Genomic DNA, 21,025 nt, shown 5'->3' with positions numbered 1-21,025 from the left:
ACTGATGCTCTAATTGTTCCCAAGATCACACCTCCTGCCAGTTTTGGCCAAAGTCAGTGGGTCTACATGGTGCAAAATAACGATAAAGCCATCACGTTTTACCACTGACCTTGAAGGGGAGGTTTGGAGGCAGCAGCCCAGTCCCCTCTGGCACACTGGGGAAGGCCAGGTTGGTCCTCTGGCTTCTGCCTTCCAGGTATTTCCTCTAGATTTGGCTTATCATCCAAAGAACTGTACCTTACTGAACCTCACTTAGAAAAACACTCAATTTCAAAGCTGAATTGGCATGTGAAGAAGAGGAAACTGTCTTAGCAACCATCTCAGGCATTCAGAGCACCCTCCCAGAGGAGATCAGCATAGCATGAAACCTCTGAGCCCTTCATATGAAGTGTAAAACTCATTTCCCTGATCTACAATTCTTGTTTTAAGAGCCTGCAAGTGAGAAGGAAACACCTACGTAAGTAGTTCTGTTTTACCAAGTCCATCAGCAGCCTATTTGAGAGTGTTGTGATGTCCTGATTAAACACTCAAGTTGGAGATGGCTCCAAAACCATGACTTAAGGGCAAGGGGAGCTATAATGAAATTGAAAAACACTCCCATTCTGGAGAGAAGTATTATTCCCATTTTATAGACAGGACAGCTGAGGCAGGAAGTCCCTCTTAGACATATCAAGCTTTGCACCTGGCACTCATCATCTTGGAACTATTCGGGCTGCTCTGCATTCAGTGAGTCAGTAATCCCAGTGGGAGGCTTAATCCATCACATGGACCAGTATTTCTACAGCCAGGCAAGGGAACAGTGTTCAGTAACAGCCAAGGGTTTCTGTAAAGAATTTGTTACCAAATCTGTGGTACAGTAAATGTTTCTGAATATCTGCAGCTGTTCTTCCATCCTGGTGGCCCCTCCTTGGCCTGACACAGGATGGGGCAATGCATTAAATCTGTATAAACCCACAGAATTCAGGCAGAGATCATCAAAAGTGTTTTAATGATTAAACCATGTCAAACATTAACAATGAAGTATATTCAGACGAGCCAAGGGTTTATTTCTAGCACATTTAGACAGTCTATTTTGAACATTATAGCTGCTGTACTGAGCTATGTAAAGACTCTGCAAACCAGTACCTAGAAATGAAGACACAAGCACAAGCTTTGATAATGTAAACATAAAAGACACTTCTCCTTCAAAACAAGGAATGAAAACCCACAAGGCTAGTAGAACTTATTAATTCCTTAAGAGATGTGCAAAAATTTTAAAAAAGATTTAAAAACAATTAAACATGTTAAAACTGGCATTTATATAAATATAAAAAAAAAAATAGTTAAACTTGAGCAATGACCAGCAGAATGTCTTGCACAATTCAGTTTTTCAGAGCTTAATGAATAAAATACTCATAAGCCAAACTCCACCATGGCAGATAGCGGAACACCAGCAACAGATACTGGCTTTGCAACTTACTCCTCATATGTGCAAGGCAAGATTTTAAAAGAAGGAGTAACTTTAACCAGCACTCAAACCAAATCCTCAGATAACAAGCCAAAACATTACCAGTGATATACACAACTCACATTACAGAAACAGACATTTCCAGCACATTTCAGTAACATTTAAAAAACATCAGTATGACTCAAACTGTTTAAACTTGCTTGTTTGGGAAAAAAACCACCTTTGTGTTAGGCACATTTTAAAAGTGAACATATGCTACATGAAGAACAGTTCAGATACCAACTTAAATACAGACAATTCCATCAGAAAAGCATCTTTCTGTCTCCTCTTTTAAATACGCCTTTGGATATGTCACAGACTTAAACAGTAGCTGCTAAAACGTGGATATGGCTATGGTAATAACACTTGAAACTCTGCCAGTTTCATATTAAAAACCACTCTTCATTTAGCATTTAAGAATTCTCAGAAATAAGAAAGGAAAAAAAAAAGGAAAAAAAAGTGAAAAGAATAGATGGGTCCACCCTGTATATGCTCTAAACCTTAGAGACAATATTTAATCTTACTGGACTGTGTAAGCGCCAATTACTTTTACATCAGTGACATACTTCAAATAAAAAAATAAGATCTATTAAAAAGGTAAAATAATTTTTCCATCTGGTTTGTGACTGTTTAGTCAAAGCCAAATATACAAAACTAAATGCGCCATTTCCAATTTCACTGTATCGAGTAAGAGATACGTAACACTGTGTATCACATACAGAACAGTAAAATGATCAATGGATTCTTCTAAGTGACTTTTTAATAAAAAGTCAGTCAACTGAAAAGTTGAAACCCTAATTTTTAAACCAGTAATAAGCTTTGGGCCCTGCTTTTTAATTTAAGGCATGTGTGTTTATCTACTGAAACCAGCATCATACAAATTACCTCTACAATCACATGCATGATCTATTGTAAAAAAAAAATGGAGGTTTAGATTACAGTGTTTTCAAATTGTGAATCATAATTCAGCACCTATCATATTGACTAGTAAGGCAACAGCAGTGTTGGATAATATGGTAATACTCCCTTCCACAGTCTATAGCAGGGTCAGTGACAGCCCAGAATTATTTTTAAACTTTAACCTACTTTTATGTTCTGTATACAGTTTCTAGGGTGTTTGCACTGGTTAAGTCCTACATAAATCACACTATTCTAGGCAGGAATAGTTACAGTAGCCATTAGAGTATTAGTGCACAACTCTCATTGTGCTTACAATCAGATGATTTTGTTGTTGGGGTTATCAAAATGGTTTTTCAGTTTGGTCTTCAATCCTTCCTTTGTTTCCTTTGTTTCACATTGTTCTCAAGGGAAGAAAAGCTGTTTGTGTACCCGTTTGCAGTGGCCATAGAGCCGTTCTGATACTCTTTCCTCCTCGAGGATGCCTTCTTGTTGTAAGTCTAGAATATAGGGAAAGACACATGGTTTTGCTTAATTAGATATAAATAACCACTTCCTCAGAGTAACTCTAGAAACTTGCATTCATCATTTTTAAAGACCTTGTGCCGGTGGTAGAGTCTAACAAGCTCTACCACTTCTTGTGTATGAAACTATACTATGCCTTTCATTCATCACAGCAAGAGAATTAGTTCACTTGAAAAGAAAAAGGCTTGGCAGTATGATGCTAGTGTTATGTTAATTGTAAATTAGAAACAAGAGAAGTGAATTTATGAGCAGACTACAGCACAAGAATATACTCAAAACAAGTAGTGAGGAAGGAGGTTTGAGGCACTGCAGGTGACAGTATGTTGAACAAAGCCAGAACAAGTAGTAGGTAAACGAGAATAATGAGGGAAGTTAGAGACAGAAATGTGAAAGAAATTTCCACTGGCCAACATGAGAATCACAAAACTAACAGGATACAAGGGACTCTGTCTAAACAAATTAGAGAAAAAATATATATTAATTAGTTTTTTCAGAGGGGCTCAGTTGCCTGACAAGAGCACATTTCCCAGAATTTCTGTGTGTGAAAGGAAGTTAAATGGTTAAAAGTTAAAATGTGAGTAAAATTGATGAAGAAAGTTGAGTAATATTTGGAATATACTATAATGTTTACTTAGCATGTTCAGATGCAGCAAGTGATAGGAATCATCGGACTGATTTTAAGAAGTAGCAGAAGATCAGATGGGAAAGCCGGCAGTGTTTCCCTCCATGAATCATTCTTACCAGAACCACAATGCTCAAATCTCTCAAAAGACATTTAAAACGTAACAGAGTTTGCTTGTTTGGGGACAGCAGGCTGTGCTGGTTTGATTTTCTGAAGATGGGTGCATCTTTGTACAGAGCCCGATTATGAACTGCTCAGAACAACACATACCAAGTCTGGATCTGTTCAGACATGAAATCAGCTTTGTAGAAACATAACTCATAACACTGATTTTCCATAGGAAAATTCCAAAATACAAACAAATGCCTGTAAAGGTGAACCAGAACCAGATTTCTCTATGTTGGGAATTTAAGATGTTTCCCTGGATATAAAACAAGAATTTCTCCTTGTCAAAGCAGTAATTAACAATTCCTTCAGGTGCTTCACGGGTTCACATGCTATTGGTTTATTTCAGAGTGGAAAGCTGCTTCTTACATAAAGCTCTTCCTCTCCCTATCTGCAGTTAAAATTGCACTAGTAAGCCACTTTTGTGTGCCACTCTGCTTACTGAAATTACTAATCATTCTGAATTGCAGATACAAAACACCAGAAGATCTGAAAGTGGAGAGTAGATCAACAAGTGCAATACTTTAAGAACCATGTGCACGTTAGTGGAAGATAGCGAAAGGACATTTCAAGCATATCTTGAAACAGCTTTCCAGAGACATACTGCCAGCAGAATGCTAGAAAGAGTTGACAAATATTACTTTTACCTGAATATAGAAATTTGTGAAGAGGATAATCAAAGAAATCATATAAGAAATCTGAAAATACAGCCACCCCTGAGGAAATGCACATGGCCAAACAACACCACAGCTGGTCTGGAAGATTGTCAGGACGAACTGAATCTGGGGAGAGAAAAAAAAAAAAGAGAAATGGTGCACATTAATGGAAGAAGGGAAAAAAACATTAGTGACAAAGATCTCAACAGGTATTTCTAAATCAAGTAAAAGATACATAATATTGTGTGTTTAACAAGTTTATCTTCTCTGTAAGCCTGAGTTAGCAGACATTCAGGTTGTGGTATTCTGTTCTTTAAGCCTGTTTATTTTATTTGTATTGTTCCATTTCAGAACAGTAGAGTAAGTAATGTAGAATTGACTTATAGATATCCTAAGGAACAAGACCACCTTCTTCCTAGTGACAGCTCAGTGGGGTTTGACTCTACCATCCTAAAGAAGTAGATCTGCATCTCACTGCTTCAGTTGCAGAAGATTTGGGTCACTTGGTCTACACACAGACAGTGCAATTCTCTCCCACACACAGGAACTGTCTGGCATATGGCTCCAGTGGAAGAAATATTGTGGTAAAAGGCTGCAGGGAAGCTGGGGAGTCAGGAAGGAAGATTTGGATCCAGTTATCTACAATTATCTCTTTTGGAAAACCAGAGTTTGGGCTTAAGTTTTGCGGAGGGCCTTAAGCAAAATTCATCCTTACATGAAGGCTACCAGATTAGGGAATGTTTATTTAAAAAGGGAAATACTGTTCATTCTGCTCTGCTATTTTGCAGCTCTAACAGCTATGCATGAAGAGCAGGCAAGGAAGTGAAAGCAGCTTTGACAATAGCCAGGGGAGCAACTGAAGCACTGAGACACTGCACTCTGTAGCACTTGAACCACCAGGATGAAGAATAGAGCCTAAATCTGGAAGGAAAAACAAAAACAAACCCCAAACCAAGGCAACTGCCCCATCCCTCCCAGGAACAAAATGAGCCCACAGCTACAACACTTGGCCATCCTTCAGAAAGGAGAGAATAAAGACGTTAAGAATCAACACTTGAATTGCTGGCAGCAAATGTTATTAATCATCACCAGAAATGTTATTAAAACTATTCACAACTCTGAGAGGGTGCTAAGGGAGGATGGGTGGGGGGAAGATAACAGAAAAGTCTATCTCTAGGCTTCAGTTTCCTCCCCTACAAAATGGGGAAAACACAACACCAATGCATATTTCCTTGTGGTGTTCTGACATGTTGTACACATGAAAACCTGGTTCTCGTGCAGTCTCACTACAACAAGTGCCATGGTGCTTAATTTCACTGCTCTTTTCACCTCCAGTACACAGCATTCAGGCTTCATCACTGTACACATAGGAAACAGTGAGTCCAACACAGAACTACAAGACAAAAAAAATCTGCCCATTTAAAGTGCAGAAAGAGAGCAGAAACACTGAATAGTTTTTAATAAACCATTTGCAACTGCATGCAAAAGTGAGACAGGAAAGGCATTGTCCCACAGGACTAGAATGGGCTTGTTAGTTATGGACTGCACTCAGTTTCTGGTCTGTCATTAGCCTGACAGGGCTAAAGCACAGGGGAGAGCACATTAGCTCAAGGGGTCTTGGAAGAAAAACTTTTCCCTCCTCCCTGGCTACTGAGTCCCAGAAAACCCAGCACCACAACTCCCAAATACATCTAGCCATACAACATGGTGAGGTGAAGACCCCACAGATCTCAGCACTGATTCATGTACACCATCAGTCCCCAGCTCCCCACGGTCCTGAAAACAGGGCAAATTGACGTGCAGGAACTGGATTTCTAAGGTGATTTAAGCACTACAGGATGCAGAAGGTACTAGCCCTCATTATCCCTTCTTCTATCCTCTTCCAAAATTTCCTAACTCAGTAAAGATAAAAAGACCTCATCACCAATACAAGAGCCTGCTGAAGCACTGAAAAGCAAATCACTCACCAGCTGCCCCTGAGTGATGTACTTCTTCCACCACAGATAAGGACGCATTGCTGGAACAGCAGACAGTCCGTAGTAGGAGTACATGAGGACATGGATAAAGCTGTTCAGTGTGGCACCAAAGTAAGCTAAAAAAAGGGCAAGGGAAAAAGAAAGGACACTGCATTATCAGGAAGGAACATGCTGTTTCATGGAACCTACAAAAATAACAAGTTCAAAATGTTACTATTTAAAATATGATTTCTCTTAGAAGAAAAGCAAGAAGGTTTGTTTTTTTTCCACTTTGATTTTTATTCTGCTCACCCAACACAGTAGCTGAGCTGCTTTGCAGTTGTGCACTTTATACCAGTCTTCTGGTTTGTTTCCTCCACTCTTTTGCACATCTACATTATGGTTTCTCAAAAAACTGAGGAAGCTGATAAAAAGGAGGCACACTCACATACCCACAAATTGACAACTTCACCCATCTACTTTTAGGCTTATTTCATTCCTTCCAGGCAGGAGCCTATTTTGTCATTTATAGCCAAAAACAACAGATATCTTCAGAAACTTCAAGTTAGCCATTTTATTGGTCCTTGTTTACAGCACCTTTAGTCATTAAAAAAAAACTTTTAGCTTAACATTGAACTGTACAGAACTGTGATGACCAAGCAGAACAAAAAGCTTGGAAGAAGAAAAACAGATGACTAGAAGTAGCACAAAAGTATTTTCAAGACCACACAAACACAAGATAGGCTCTTAAGTGTCTGCATTTTTGACTGCTATATAAACAGGGATTGACTTCCTTGGAGGAGAATATGTTTCCAGATGCACACTTTTTATAAGTTCAGCATTACTCACTGTTATGCTGACAACACAAAACAAATACCAGTTTCTATGTTGTTTGGCTCAGAGAGCAGACTCCTGAGGAACACAGCCTCTTGGTCTGCACTGCCAGTGGTTCACATCCATTGGATTTGAAAAGGTTCCTCTTGGAGGGAGTGTTCAACAGTTAGTATCTATAAACTGCACATCTGAACCACAACTAAGTAATGCTAATGCAGTTAGGAAACTAGATGCCAACTAAACACAATGAAAGTGGAGAATCAAAGCCATATTGCCAGAGGTTAGCAGGATTTAGACAAGAGAGACATGGAAATCTTCAACTTAAAATGCATTCAGTCATGTTCATTAGTGCTCAGGGAATATGATTTTAATTGAAATATTTTGTTATGGCTAGTGGTATAATGAGATTAAATTAAGAAATTAACATCTCAAGTGAACTTGACAGTTACAAGGACAAGAGTCACTATTAGTCATCTTGCAGCTGAAATAAGCTTCTGGTCCTGACTTCAAAAAGAGTATTGTTTCTTTAGAGAGTCTGCAACTACCAAAAAAACAGAGAGAGCAAGGTTGACAGATATCTGACCTGGGCTACTGCAGCTCCTAAAGGCCACACTGCCACACAAATTCTTCAAACTGCACAGACATTCCTTTTCTAGATGCTGTGCTGGCAGCTTAATTCCTGCAACTATCTGCAATAGCTGCAATTCAGCAAAGCAGCTTAATATGGGACAGAACAAATCCTGCAGCTGAAGGACCAGAGATGTTTGGTTTGACCAAAAGAAAACCAAAATGAAGCCCGTGTTGCAGATGTTCCCCACCATAACCCAGTACTTACAGTGACCACAAGGCACCCAGTTCATAACAAACCACCAGATGTTCAGCATCGTTGCATGGTGGTAGACATGCAGAACAGTGATCTGATGATTATTTTTCCTCAAAATGAAAAAGAAGGTATCCATGAACTCAATGAGTTTGGAGAAATAGTACCACCAGAGGACACGTATGATCTAGAAAGGAGGAAACAAGTTTTAGAAGCATTGCACATTGTGGGGGCTTTCAACCCTTCTGCTACCTAAGTAATTACAATCCAGATTCTGTCCTGCACTACTTGGACTGATGACACTGCCAGGATCTTCCATAATGCTTCTGACTCAGGTCTCCCTGTAGGAGATCCAGGTACAAACCCATAGCTACAGCTGAAAACAGGATGACAAAGACTGTTTTATGAGGCTGCTGCTGTGCACCTGGAGTGTCCTGGGAGAAACAAAATATTTAACCAGAGCTGGTGCTACAGTGCTCTCTGTACAGGAGAGGTCAGAAGTGTGACCAGAAGAAATCATCATCACATCTCAGAAAGAGAAGGGGAGTCACAACACACAGTAGTTGGACAGAGTCTGAAGACCAGGTCCTTGTTTTTTGACCTGGGAACACTTGAAAATTTACACATAATTACTTAACAAAATACCAACCATGAATATATTGTATGATTATTGTAATATTAACTATTATGCTTGATAGTGCACTGTCCATTGTACTGCAAAAGGAGGGAAAAAAGCATATAGTTCAAGCAAAATCGCATAATCAATACTGTTATGCTCTTCACTTACACTAAAGTAGACAATTTGAAATGTTATCAGCTCTAAGTCTTAATTACGGTACCTTCATATCAGCTTCTCCTCCACTGTGCGTATCCTGACAGAAGAAATTGTATCCTCCTTCCAACACTCCTGTCACCAGCTGAGCAAATGAAAAAAATAAAATGTTATTTGGGGAGAAGGCTGAACCCCATGGCACCTATAAACCTCCACTGCAGCTCTGCCCAGACATCTGGTGTTGAGAGATTCATGGGCACAAATGCGGCACCAGGTTGAATTCAACTTCCAAGCAGTGATCCAATCACAGTGGAGGGTGACTTAACAAATTCTTCCTATTGGTGGGTGATTTAACAAATTCTTCCTATTGGTGTGTACCAGAATAAAAATAGGAGGCAGCATCTTATGCTCACTTATCCCACACAGATTCTCAAGAAATCCCCTTCTGGGCTGATGATCTCATTGCAGGAGAAAGTAAACGATCAAAGTGAAGTAGATATATTTTTCTTCTGATTATTTTTGGAAATAAAAAGTTATATTTTTAAGAAATTTTATACAGAGAGATGTGACTATAATTTTTTAACCCATATAACAGAGCTAATCTTCAGCTTTGCTATCTTTAACAGCTGACAATGGATGTTTCACTGCATTGTGGTTCTTCAAGATCTTTTTGAGCAATTCACTCATGCCAAGCACATTACATCCTTCCCAGTATAAATGACTTCCTCTGCAGGATATGCCACTGCCTGCCTGACTTCCTGGCATAACACCTCAAACATAACGGAATTATTTTTAATAAGAGTAACGACCAGCTATTAGTCATGAGAGGATGATGAGGTGCCTGCTGCAGTGGGGCTGGCTGAAATCTACAGAGAAGCAAGATGCAAACTGGATGTTCACATCTCATCCTTTCATGGGTGGGAGATGGAGGGACAGGCTGAGGGTGGAATGAGAGGAGGGAGCAGGTGGAAGGACATGAGCAAGCTCCCTTTAATATCTCAGCAGAAGGGACCACTGGACATTTTTCATAAAGATGTTTTTCCTCTTGTGAATAGAATGAAGAGAGAAGTAACAACTTTAGGTTACTCCTAAGTGAAAAAAAGAATTGCTAGGTATCTCCAAAAAAACATTTGAAAGGCACAAGCAAGTTGTCCGGTTTTGGCCTTATCTATTCTCCTGCAGGATAAAAAACATCTTTGCAAAGCTACTTTGGAAACGCCTTGTACCATAAGTCATTTTAAATGATCACTTGATTAAAGGACTACAAAAGCTGGTATGACTAAATGCTGCTCAGAACTGTGAATAGGAAGCTAATTTTAAAAGGTACAATAAAGATTATCACTTAAATGATCTACCTTTCCCTAATGTTATTTCTTTCATGCCTCATTTTCCCCCTAAATTAGCTTTTAAAATACCCAGTTAGCCCAGGTCATTATTTTTGATCTTCTGAGATAGAATTATTACTCCTATTTAGGGGGAGAAAAATTACATCTAATTATATCATAACATATACACTTGGAATTATCTCCTATACCAGAGATAAATCAATAGCACCCAGCCACAGCAAGAGCAGGGCAGCCATGCACATCAACAACCCAGGCAGTTTCTGGACCCAACCAGCAAAGAGAACGCAGCCATGGAAGGAATCCTCTTCCAGCCATAAGGCAGGCATGGCTGTGCAAAGGACACCAGTTTAAGAGTGGTACCTTGCTAAAGGACCAGCTACATCCTGGAACAAGCTTTGCACCAAGCCACTGTCAGGGCACTGAGGGAAAGAGTGTGGCCTTGCAAGTGCCCACCAGTCCCTCAGACAGAAGACCACCACATTGTGCCGTGATTGTGTTAAGAACTTACAGATGTTTTCATATGGTTCAAGGAAGTGCTACGAATAGAAGGATAATCACAATGTTTATATTGTAATTAATCCAAACAGCATCCATCACTAATGCTGCACTCCATAAACTTCTTCCAACTAAAGGGAGCACAGTGAAACCCAGTGAGCTTTTCCGGTAAACAATACAGGTTCACCACCCAAAGTGTAATGCAACCACAGGTGTCAGCAGGGATCCCACCTCTTTGAAGGGAATTGCATCAGTGTGGCTATAGGCAATAGCTTCAGCTAAACCCGAATACTCCCTTGTTTCCAAAAGAACATATTATAAGCTAGGAGCTGAAAAACTCTCACAGCCATGGGGGTTTAAAAGACAGAAGCAAAGCAGCATTTGTAGAAAGTGCTAACATCTTTTATCATATCAATAGTCAGTACAGTTACAAAAATAACTTAATCCTCCCTTTGCAGAAGGAACTAATAGGTAGAAAGCTGCTACTGCTGCCCACAAACTGCTCGTGCTGCCCATAAACCTCAGTCAGTGCAACATGCAACACGTAAATAATCCTTTTCCCCAGTTACCCAGCAGCTCCTTTGCCTGGCACCACTATTTCTTGCACCCACAATACTTGCAGCACATGTTGGAAGGTTCAAAATACAAAACCAATGGGTTGCTCTGAGACCTGATCACGAGTGGCTCCCAGATGGCTCCATTATGCACAGCCCCAGGGAACTGCTTACCTGCCTCCACAGAAACAATAAAGAGGGGTCAGAAATTGCCAGCTAGCGCATTCAAGTCCTTGCTCATGCTTGTTGTGGTCTGCTCCCTGGACGGCCATAATTTCCAAGCCCTTCTTACAGCCACTGTACAGCAGGTCAGCAACAGACTGGTGGTTCCTCAGCCAACCCAGCCTTGAAACAACCTTTCCCTGCCTGCTGGCCCTAGGAAGTCCTTCATCTCCAGGTTGGCAGGAGCCCAGGCTTGCTAAAGGCATTGCTGATGCACAACCGCAAGCACATCTTCTCTTGAGAAACTGACCTGTCCAGAAAAGGCCAACTATAACTATTTTCACCAGAGTACATGGTTTCTAAACAGCATAAAAAGAGACAGCTCCTTCATAAGCCAATTAAAATGGCACTCAAAGTCAATGTTAAGTCCCTTGGCTCAGAGGAAAACCCTGCAGCTCAAGGTCACTTTTGTGCTCAAGACACTTACACTTCCTTCCCCTGCACTGAAATTTTCTTTTTTCATATGGCTTTCATTTTGTAATTCCATTGCAGAATTCTTTAAAACACTGTGGCACATGCTATTTCTATCAACTCTGCTATCAAAATAAACCAGCACACTAACACCAGCACACCGGTCTAACTGGACTGTATGAGAGATGATACTCGGGAGGATTTTGTTTTTTCTTGTAATAAAACTAAAGTCTGAGACTCACTGGAGTGGGGCAGATAAGGTGCTCAGCACTGCATCACACTGTCAAGGTGTGATGGGTTTACAAGCTTCAAAATACAGCTAGACTAGAGTGAGGAGAAACAGTTGTTCACACTTCTGATCAAAGAAAGCAAATGCCTGCAGAGATATGGAATTTTATCTTTACAGGAACACAGTCACTCCAGGACAGAGATAAGGACTTCAAGATGGTAGAGAAAGAAAGGGGAGAGGAAAGAACAGTCTAGCTGTCACCTGTGGCTCACATGCCACGGTACTTCTTCACAGAGAACCCTCCTTCCTAAAACAGGGTGCAGATCTGAGGATGCTTTTCCTACAGCATATGCAACACCTCCCTCATCAGGAAAATCCAAGACGTTTCGCAGATCAATTCAGCAGGGAATTAATTTTTCAGATGAAGAAAAAAAGACAGTAAAGAGATTCCTTAAGAAAGTGAGCCCTCATCACTGACCAGTTTAATGTAAGCCTGGGTGGTCCAAATCACGTGGCTAGTTCTGCTAACAAACACCCTCAAAATAACAGGTCTCTGTGCCGTGTAACTTGGTAGCTGGCACTCTCCCTTCTTTGCTAAATTACCCAGCTGAGACTTGCGCAGAGGCATAGGCCCTACTCACAGCATTGCAAGACAACTTGACTCATGACCCCAGCACAGAGCAGTGGCACAGGTGGAAGCAGTGCTGTCTCTGCTATTCCAGCTGCTCCCACGGATCCTTCAGACACAGCTGTGCCACAGCCAGCAGGCATCTCCCGTAACCCCTCTACCAGCCACCCCACTACACACCTTCTCTAGCATGCAAGAGGCCACCCCTTGCTGTCCCTGTCTGAGACAGGAGTGTTATTTCTCCTCAACATCCAAGCACTGTACATTTTTACAGAATAAAACATTGTTTGTCCCTGAAGAACATTCCCTCCTCCTGAAGTATGGGAATGAAAAGCCAGCCTAGAGAAAACTCTCCCTCCTCTAGATCTGCCTTGCCTTTTTACTGTCTGGGACAAGTGCAGTCCACTACTCTGTTGTGGTAGTATCAAAGCCTGGTCATTAAATACCCAAATAAGTTATAGCAAGCACACAGAAACTACTAGGAACTCCAAATAAGAAGTCTAAGATTTCTAGTGATTTTAGACCAAGGTTATATTATTTTGGCAAGACATGGTTCTTTCTGAGTTGTCTTTTCTTCTCAAGAATTATTCTGTCTGTGTTCTCAAAAGAAGCAGCAGTGTTACATACAGTGTGTCTCCATGTCTCCCAATTGGAGGCCAGAGTAGACCAATGATGATGATCAATATGTCTTGCCAATACTGCCTAAGGAGACATTTCGCTGTGTCTTATGCAACTGGACTTGTCTATCGCTCATTGGCCTTTTTAGCCATCAGCGCACTTGTAGCAAGTGTGGACAGAATCCTTCTCAAATCTTCGTTCACAAAGCCTAGCCATGATGATGATGATAATTTTTTACATCAGTAGGCCAAATGGTACAAGTACACAATACCTAGAATTATACAAATCCTACAATGCAAAATTTCCCCATGTTATTGTTTACCGACACTCAGATGTAAAGGTCAGAAAACCAAGCAGGTTATCCTTTTCATCCTAGATGGGAGGATGCCCCATTTAACATCTTGTTTTCGTCATATAATATGTAACTTAAGCTGTGATGCTATGAATCATGACCTGAATCACCACAGCCATAACTCCAAAGCAGAGTTTCAGGTGTATCGTATACAAGCTATTAAAGCAACTTCTTTTCAGACAGGCTAGTAAAGTAAACAAGTTCATAAATGATGATGTTTATGACCTTCCTCACAGCAGAACTGAAAAAAATTTAATCCAACTGAAACTCAAAATGACAACGAGAACAGGGAGTTATATAAATTTTTTGAATGCTGCTCATCCCCATTTTATCTTAAAAGTGAGTAAGTGTATTATAAAGTGCTACTGATACATGGCTAATCCTTTAAAGCCAAATCTCCAAGAAGGAAGAGATCCAAGCAAGGGTATCACATGCTGTGCACCAACAGAGGTAACTGCGTAGGCACTTCAGCTTGAGAACATACCTGGAGGTGCAAGGACATGATTTTTTCCCTACACCCTTTGGCTCTCTCCCTGCAAACATCAAGCAATGTGGTGTTAGCATGAGACTCTGCTTTGCAGTATTTTTAGGGGATCACTACCTTGCTGCAGAGCATCGCTTGCCCTCACATGGGCAGTAAGTGCTGCCAACCACATTTCATTGCAACTATCATGAGTTTAATAGTCCTCATAATGCTCTAGCTTCATGTATGCCCATTTATAAGGAGAACAATACTAATGAACACTTCCATATGGATAATGTTAGATTAAGAGTAACACTTGCTTTGATGTAAAGAGTTCCATTATATGGGAAGGAGGACCCTTAATATTCACTGTATTTTAGTTGTCTCATTGCTTTACATTATAAAAGCTATAATAATAAACAGCCCTTTCTTGGTAACCAAGTTCATTGTTAGCAAGAAAAAGGCTAAGATCAACAGTTCAGATATTTTCTCTTGTTTAAATTTATCAGCAGGTTTTGTAACATGGCAGAATGTTACAGTAATTTGGAAACTATGAGTATTATTCCAAATATTCAAGGGAAAAAGATTGGCTATCCTGAGAGTTTTATCCACACTTGGTACAACTGAGGGAAAGTCTACACTTGTAAACCCTCAATAACATAAATATACAAAAGGTTAAAACAATAGATCATTATATAATTGTAAATAATATCTGCATAAAATAATGCAAATGTACATTGAAGTCCACATCAACACTAAGTTTATACAAGTTAAATAGATCAACATACAATTTTTTCTGGATTATAACATCCTGACAGGGAGGTTAGAAATGTAAGCACATCGAGAACACAAGTTGTTCCAAGCATCTACTAAATCCAGAACTGCTCCCAACTGAACAATTAAGTATCTAAGTTCTTAATAACCCGACTCAGTAATTTTTGACTAGATAATTCACTACATAAGAGAAATAATGTTACATTTAAATCGCTTCGTTTCTAAACACTCACCTTGTAAAACACTGTAGAATTAACTACAAACTTAAAGGAAAATTACAGCTTATATGTATAGGCAAAAAAAAAAAAAAAAGAATAGTAGTTTTAGCCCTAGCTTGTATTTGAAAAGAGCATACTGAAAGAATTGAAAAGAGGATGTTGACAATGAAATATCTCCTTACAGAAATGACAAATACTTTGGTTAAAAGTAAGCCAGAGTATCCTGTACGTTAAAGTGACAGTCATTTTCTAACTGCATTGTTATTTAGACTACCACAGCTCTTCATTTTCACTCGAATAAGAACATATAGTTCTGAGTAAAAGCAGCTAAAGGGCTCTCTGAGACGTAGAAAACTTAACACTGCCTAAATCTTTGGGTTTTTATGAAAGAAAATAAGTCCACAGAGAGGTCAATTCAGTTTGAAATATATTTATATGTTTAGATTTTAAGTTCCAAGAAACAGATGAATCATGACAACCTTGGTTCAGCAACTTTATTTTTCCCAGCAAAACAAGGAGGATGCAAAAGAAGCTATTGCAAGCTTACAGAAACTGATGTGAGGAGTGTGTGCACGATTAAATACAAGTAAATAAAACACGCTTTCCCATCCAGATCAAGCCACAGTTTAGCTATGAAATACTTTGCACAATCCACCAGCACAATCACACTGAGCAAGACTTCTAAGCAAGAAGGAGTTTCTGAAAGAGTAGCCAGGTTCACAACAAAAGATCAGGCCTTCATTTCCACTGAGAAAAGTGCATTTGAAACATTGCTAACCAAGGTCAGCAAGGATGTTTAAGGCAAGGTTTGTTTCACACCATCCTTAGAGGTAACATTACAACTACAGTTTTCTCCCCACAGAAGTGACATTGAAAATGGTTGCAACACTTTCGCAAATGCTTCCCCAAGTTTAGAAGCACTGTCCTCAGAGATAATTTTCAACATAAATCAATATAATTAAAACAGATACTGCAAAATAAGCCTGACCCAATCCCTCTTCTCTTACCTCGTAAAACATATACAGAGACAGCAGTGTAAGCCCAAGGTTGTAGACCACCAGAATACCCCTGCATGAGAACGGCTGCTTATTCCGCATGTACTTCGGTCCTAACCAAACAATTAGCAAGTACAAGGCCGAGAAGATAAAGGTAGGTGTATAGTTTTCCAGAAGAAGCCATCCTTTTACTCTGGGGTCTGAAATGAACAAACAAAAATATACAAACGCTTGGATTTTGTAAGGAGAAGAATTCAAAGTACACAAAAATAGCTGTACCCAAAATGCATCCAGTGCTGGAATAACAGAGAAAGATGAAGGAAGCGTAGCAAGCCCTTTTACTAAGGGCCACAGAGCTAATTACAAACAACAAGGTTTTAGCTGTACAGTTGTTAAAGAAAGCAGAAATAATTATCTTCCTAAGGCAAAAATAGTCTTATTACCTTAAGACATTACTATTATTTTTAAATACTCATTACCATTCAGAATTGTCATCCACTTGAATACCATAGATGAGCTTAAACTATAAAGAAAAGCTTCAACAAATCTCTCCCCCTTATTTTCTCAAACCAACCCTTCCCGATGGTGCACACATTATCTCCCACAGAGTCAGCAAACCTAGGAGTGAAGCAGATCCCTTTGTGGTTATCAGTGGATGATCCTGATAATTATTTTCTAATCAGTACTAACACAATTAGACTTATGTATGTGCTATTAGAAAGAATTAAATTTTGGAGTCCTTGCATGAGCAATGAAATACAGAGCAGTCAGTCCAGTCTGACTAACCAGTCCAGCTGGCAACACATTAACTTCTCAGGGAAAGTCCATAAACCACATGGAACAAGAGGATTTCAGGGGAACACTTGTAACAGTTGTGGGATCCTTTTGAACCACAACTGTGTTGTCCATACCCAGCAACAGTGCAGTATTTCACTCCTCTCACTGAAGTCAGCCCAAAGTACTGAAACCAAGTTTACCAAACTATAAATGAACAATTCAAGTATTGCTAGCATTCACAGTCCTGACTTAATTTTAAAGGACTCATATGTGGATCCTGCATGTAAGAAATGAGGCCAAATGTAGGTTGGGAAGTAATTAAGCAAGTTGGGGAATTGTTTTGATTTGCCACCTTTACGGTTCATTATTTTTAACACACAGCAAATACAGACCATATGCCAGCACTCACAATAAGTTATATCAGAACATCCAGACTAATTTAAATAGGCTTAGTATGAAGAGAGGGGCAACAAAGGCACCAAAGATACTAATAAAAGCAAATAGAAAACACACTTTGAAGAATCAGAGGCTTGTTTCACCTCCTGTTGACTTTGTCCTGCGAAGCAGTGGCACCACCACCGGAGCCTCACTGGGACAAAGAAAGAGGCAGAAAAGGTGTTACTGCAGCAGTCAGAGGAAGAAAGCACAGGTACTGTGCAGCACTGCTATGCACAACGCACACAAGATGCTGACATTTAATCCCCCCCAGTCAGAATGAGGTGGAATGGAGCCATCCCTACCCAAGCCCTCAGCATGAGGCCACTGCCTGTCCTAGTCCCGCTGCCTCTCCCTTCCTCATGCTGACCAGAACTGCTGTTCTCCACCCGCAGACTTTTTCCCAATGAAAAACCTACCAAGAGCAGTGCCTCTTTAAAACAAAATGGTTTCAAAGCAGCAGTGCTTTCCAAAAGCCACAGATATTTCTAGTGAAAAATTCCGAAGCAGCTCCAGTTATGATGGCAAGATTTATTTATTCAACTAATTAATTAATTTTTAATTAAATGGAAATTTAAAAGGTTTTTCTTTTTAACAAAAGCTATTATTACATTCTAAAAAAAAAAAAAGTGGCAAAGTCAGTAAGTCAGTCACTAAGATGACAACATGAGCTTAACTGATAGTGAGAAGAACAGCACCTACAATGGTCACAGCTGAAAAATTAACAGGTCTTCAGGTCAAAAGATCAGAAGCACTGAACAGACTTTAGTTTTTTACACTGTCATGCATTTTGATGCTTTGCAATCCTTAACAAAGTCACCTGCCAATGTCAAGTTAGAGGGAAGCTGTTTCTTATGTTCTAGTAAGATCAGTTTTATTTATGTATTTAACTTTTGAGAAATCTTACCTCTGGGTCCAAGCCAAACACCAAAGTAACTATTGATTGTTTTATCCAGAACTTCCATTCTACAACCTATTGAAATGGAAAGAAGAGGACAAAGTTAGCTCATGAAACAGTTCAATCATGTGAACACCATCTGTTAGGGTTAACAAAGAAAATACTAGTATGCAAAAATTCCAGTAAGCATAGTGGACTTTCTCATCAGATACAAAGTACATAAAGTTTATTTTATTCTCGAGTCACTGGTGTATGAGCTGTCTTTCCCACTGAAGTATTTCATCAGAGATCTAAATGCACAGAAGCTAAAATAATGAGTTCAGATTAACCTGAAGTTCTTTTTAATTCTGTATTTTGTACGTGCAAATAAAAAATGGAATCTTGCAAAATCCCTCAGTGAAGAGGAGGATTGGACTTTGAGAAAGCCAGCAACAGTGAAATGTTCCAATAAACACTATGAAGCTCTTTTAACAGACTCGAATAGCTGGCAGTGCTAGCTGGGGAGAAGGCAAGGGGGAAAAAAGTGAAAACTGGCTCTGCTATCACTTGCAGATAGGTGACTGATTACAGCCCTGATTAATAGCCCATAAAACCAAAAGATCAACAGTCACCGAGTGACAGAGAGGGCTGCAGAGGCCAGGGAGGACACACTGCAGTTCATGGCATGAGCATCTCCAGTTCCAGAAACTGCTTACTGGTAAAACATTACCAGATAAAGCTCATCCAACATTAGTAGAGTGAATTCAAATGTAATCTGTCAGCTCCTTACATGGCCACTAATTATTGGTAGCACCTGATCAATACACTGGGGTACTTAAATTGCTGTACCTCCCTAAGGTTAAAGCAGGAAAGCAGCAACACTTTCCATGAGCAGGGATAACTGTGCATAAAGCTGTTCTCAGGAGAAGAGGAAGCGATTTTCTTCTTGATTAAGAAAAAAATTTCCTCTTTTCTACCCAGAACTGCACTGAGCTTTCACTAATAAAATTTTACCCATTCTTAAGAGGATGGTTTTCACTGCTTGATGTTTCTCCTTCCCTAAAGTACTAATATTAGCAGCAATTTTTAGTTATAGGGAAATAACATAAGTAACACAAGCTGCCAGCATACTCACAAATGAAAACAATCACACAAGCTTACATGTAGTTGATAACAACAAAAAAGTTAATTTTTTTTCAGTTGTAGCTAAACAAACATCTCTTCCACCTGTGAAAACCTCACCTCTAGAGGGGTACTGATATATGCAAGTAAAATTAACAGTATGTCCTCCGGTTTTAGTCAGCTGAGACTGAAACCTCCATTTCTTCTGGGTCCAGCAAGAAAAGCCAAGCAGGATGCAAACAATGCTGTCTCCCAGGTACAGGGAGCCACCCAGCAACCACAGGGGCTTTGACTTCCCATGGGACCAAAAAAATACAAGGGGCTTAGATAAATGCATTTACATTGTGTGGTCTTCTACAGAAGTCCACATCCCTTCCACCGCCGGCCCCAGGCAGGAGGCTGATATGCTCACCAAGGACTTCTGGCAGCACCACAACCCGTCAGTTCCCTGCAGGGCTCTCAGGGACACAAAGAATAGACTTTCCCCTCTGTGTTGAACCGCTTTGGACTACACAAAGCCACAGAAACATCCCTGGAATCTGGTCATCAGGCACTAACAAAAGAGCTCGATCAAAATAACCAGAAGTGTTAAAAGTATTTTGTAGTCCCAATTCATACCGGTTTTACTTTCTGACTGAAGAAGCCCAGCCCAAGTAAGCAAACACTTCACAAGAAAGTGCATTTTTGGGATTACATCACTTCACCAGCTATGGTACACAAACTGTGAGCATCTGTGTGCATGCCCACAGCACTGGCACACAGGTGTCCTAGGATTAAGGAAATGTAAGTGAGAAAGCCTATGCTGTGTTATGAGAAGTATGAGCATCAGGAAGGCTATGATAAATGAGTATATAATTCCAAGAAGACAGATAATGAGAGAAAGCATTTTTTTTTCACCCCAGCTCTTTTTTTTTTCAGTCTGCCAGCTATTAAATATCACCAGGAAAAGCATTCCCTGGCGGATAACTCATTTTGTTGTTTGAAATCCCCACTTACTCAATTTGTCTGTTGCTCCTTTGATCCAGTACTGATTGATCTAGTTACACAGCACTGCATCAGCCAATAACCCTCAACTGTGTCTGATTTCAACTCCCCTCCTTACAGGGGAAGGCTTCAGAGGGGAGAGCTTGTTTCAAAAACAAGGGTTCGTTACACAAAAATATACAAAAAAAGCTCAATTCAGAACTAACTTGCTACATACTGTTGTTTGCTTGACACTAAAAATGCAGATATGTAAATGAAACAACTAGGAAAGCAGAAACAAACTCTGCCTAGCTATAGCAAAGATAGGAAGAAATGAAACTCCATGTTCAACCCTTCTATAAAATTGGAAGAAAAATTCATTCTCCAAGAGGAAGAGTCTTTCTGCAGAAGTCTCAGCTTTTTTGAGCTGGTACCCCAAAGCAAGTTTTTGAGCCAGTATTATCAGACAGCATATTGGAAAAGGCACAGCAAAGGAAAAACTACTCCTAGCGTTGATTTCCAGAATTTGTAGAAAAAGAAATTGTTTCAAAAGGAACTCATTTGTGTAACAGAAAAACAGAAGGAAACAATCTGCTTTTGTTCCAGAGGGGGTCATGTGAAAATGCATCAAGTCTCCTGCCAACAGCCACACAACATTAAACACTGCTTCAACAGCAGCAACTACAAGGGTTCTTTTTTAATTAGAATAGTTAACCAATTCAGAGGAACATCGACTCCCAGAAAAATTAAACCAGTGGCCATTTGGAACACTGCAATCGGCATGTTTCCTAATACTGAAAGTAAGCAAATTCTG

The 21,025-nt window shown here is 39.8% G+C and overlaps 1 protein-coding gene across 2 annotated transcripts in view; it reads right to left on the bottom strand.

Moving 5' to 3' along the window:
- Positions 1–973: 973 nt before the first annotated feature.
- Positions 974–21,025, bottom strand: part of ELOVL5 (ELOVL fatty acid elongase 5) — a 40,367-nt gene continuing 20,315 nt past the window's right edge. The window contains exons 2-8 of one of the 2 annotated variants that reach the window (XM_032681849.1): positions 18,157–18,222; positions 16,050–16,237; positions 8,800–8,877; positions 7,976–8,147; positions 6,319–6,443; positions 4,343–4,477; positions 974–2,883 (exon numbers count right to left, since the gene is read on the bottom strand). In XM_032681849.1, the coding sequence (XP_032537740.1) occupies positions 2,752–2,883; positions 4,343–4,477; positions 6,319–6,443; positions 7,976–8,147; positions 8,800–8,877; positions 16,050–16,237; positions 18,157–18,214 (888 nt within the window). In that variant the 5' untranslated portion in view covers positions 18,215–18,222 and the 3' untranslated portion in view covers positions 974–2,751. The remainder of the gene's footprint in view (positions 2,884–4,342; positions 4,478–6,318; positions 6,444–7,975; positions 8,148–8,799; positions 8,878–16,049; positions 16,238–18,156; positions 18,223–21,025) is intronic. The other variant, XM_032681850.1, reaches the window with a different exon arrangement.

Source organism: Chiroxiphia lanceolata, chromosome 3 (assembly GCF_009829145.1).
Source record: "Chiroxiphia lanceolata isolate bChiLan1 chromosome 3, bChiLan1.pri, whole genome shotgun sequence".
Taxonomy (NCBI): Eukaryota; Metazoa; Chordata; class Aves; order Passeriformes; family Pipridae; genus Chiroxiphia; species Chiroxiphia lanceolata.
The sequence above is the reverse complement of the archived record's forward strand: the minus strand, read 5'-3'. Positions and strand labels throughout refer to the sequence as shown.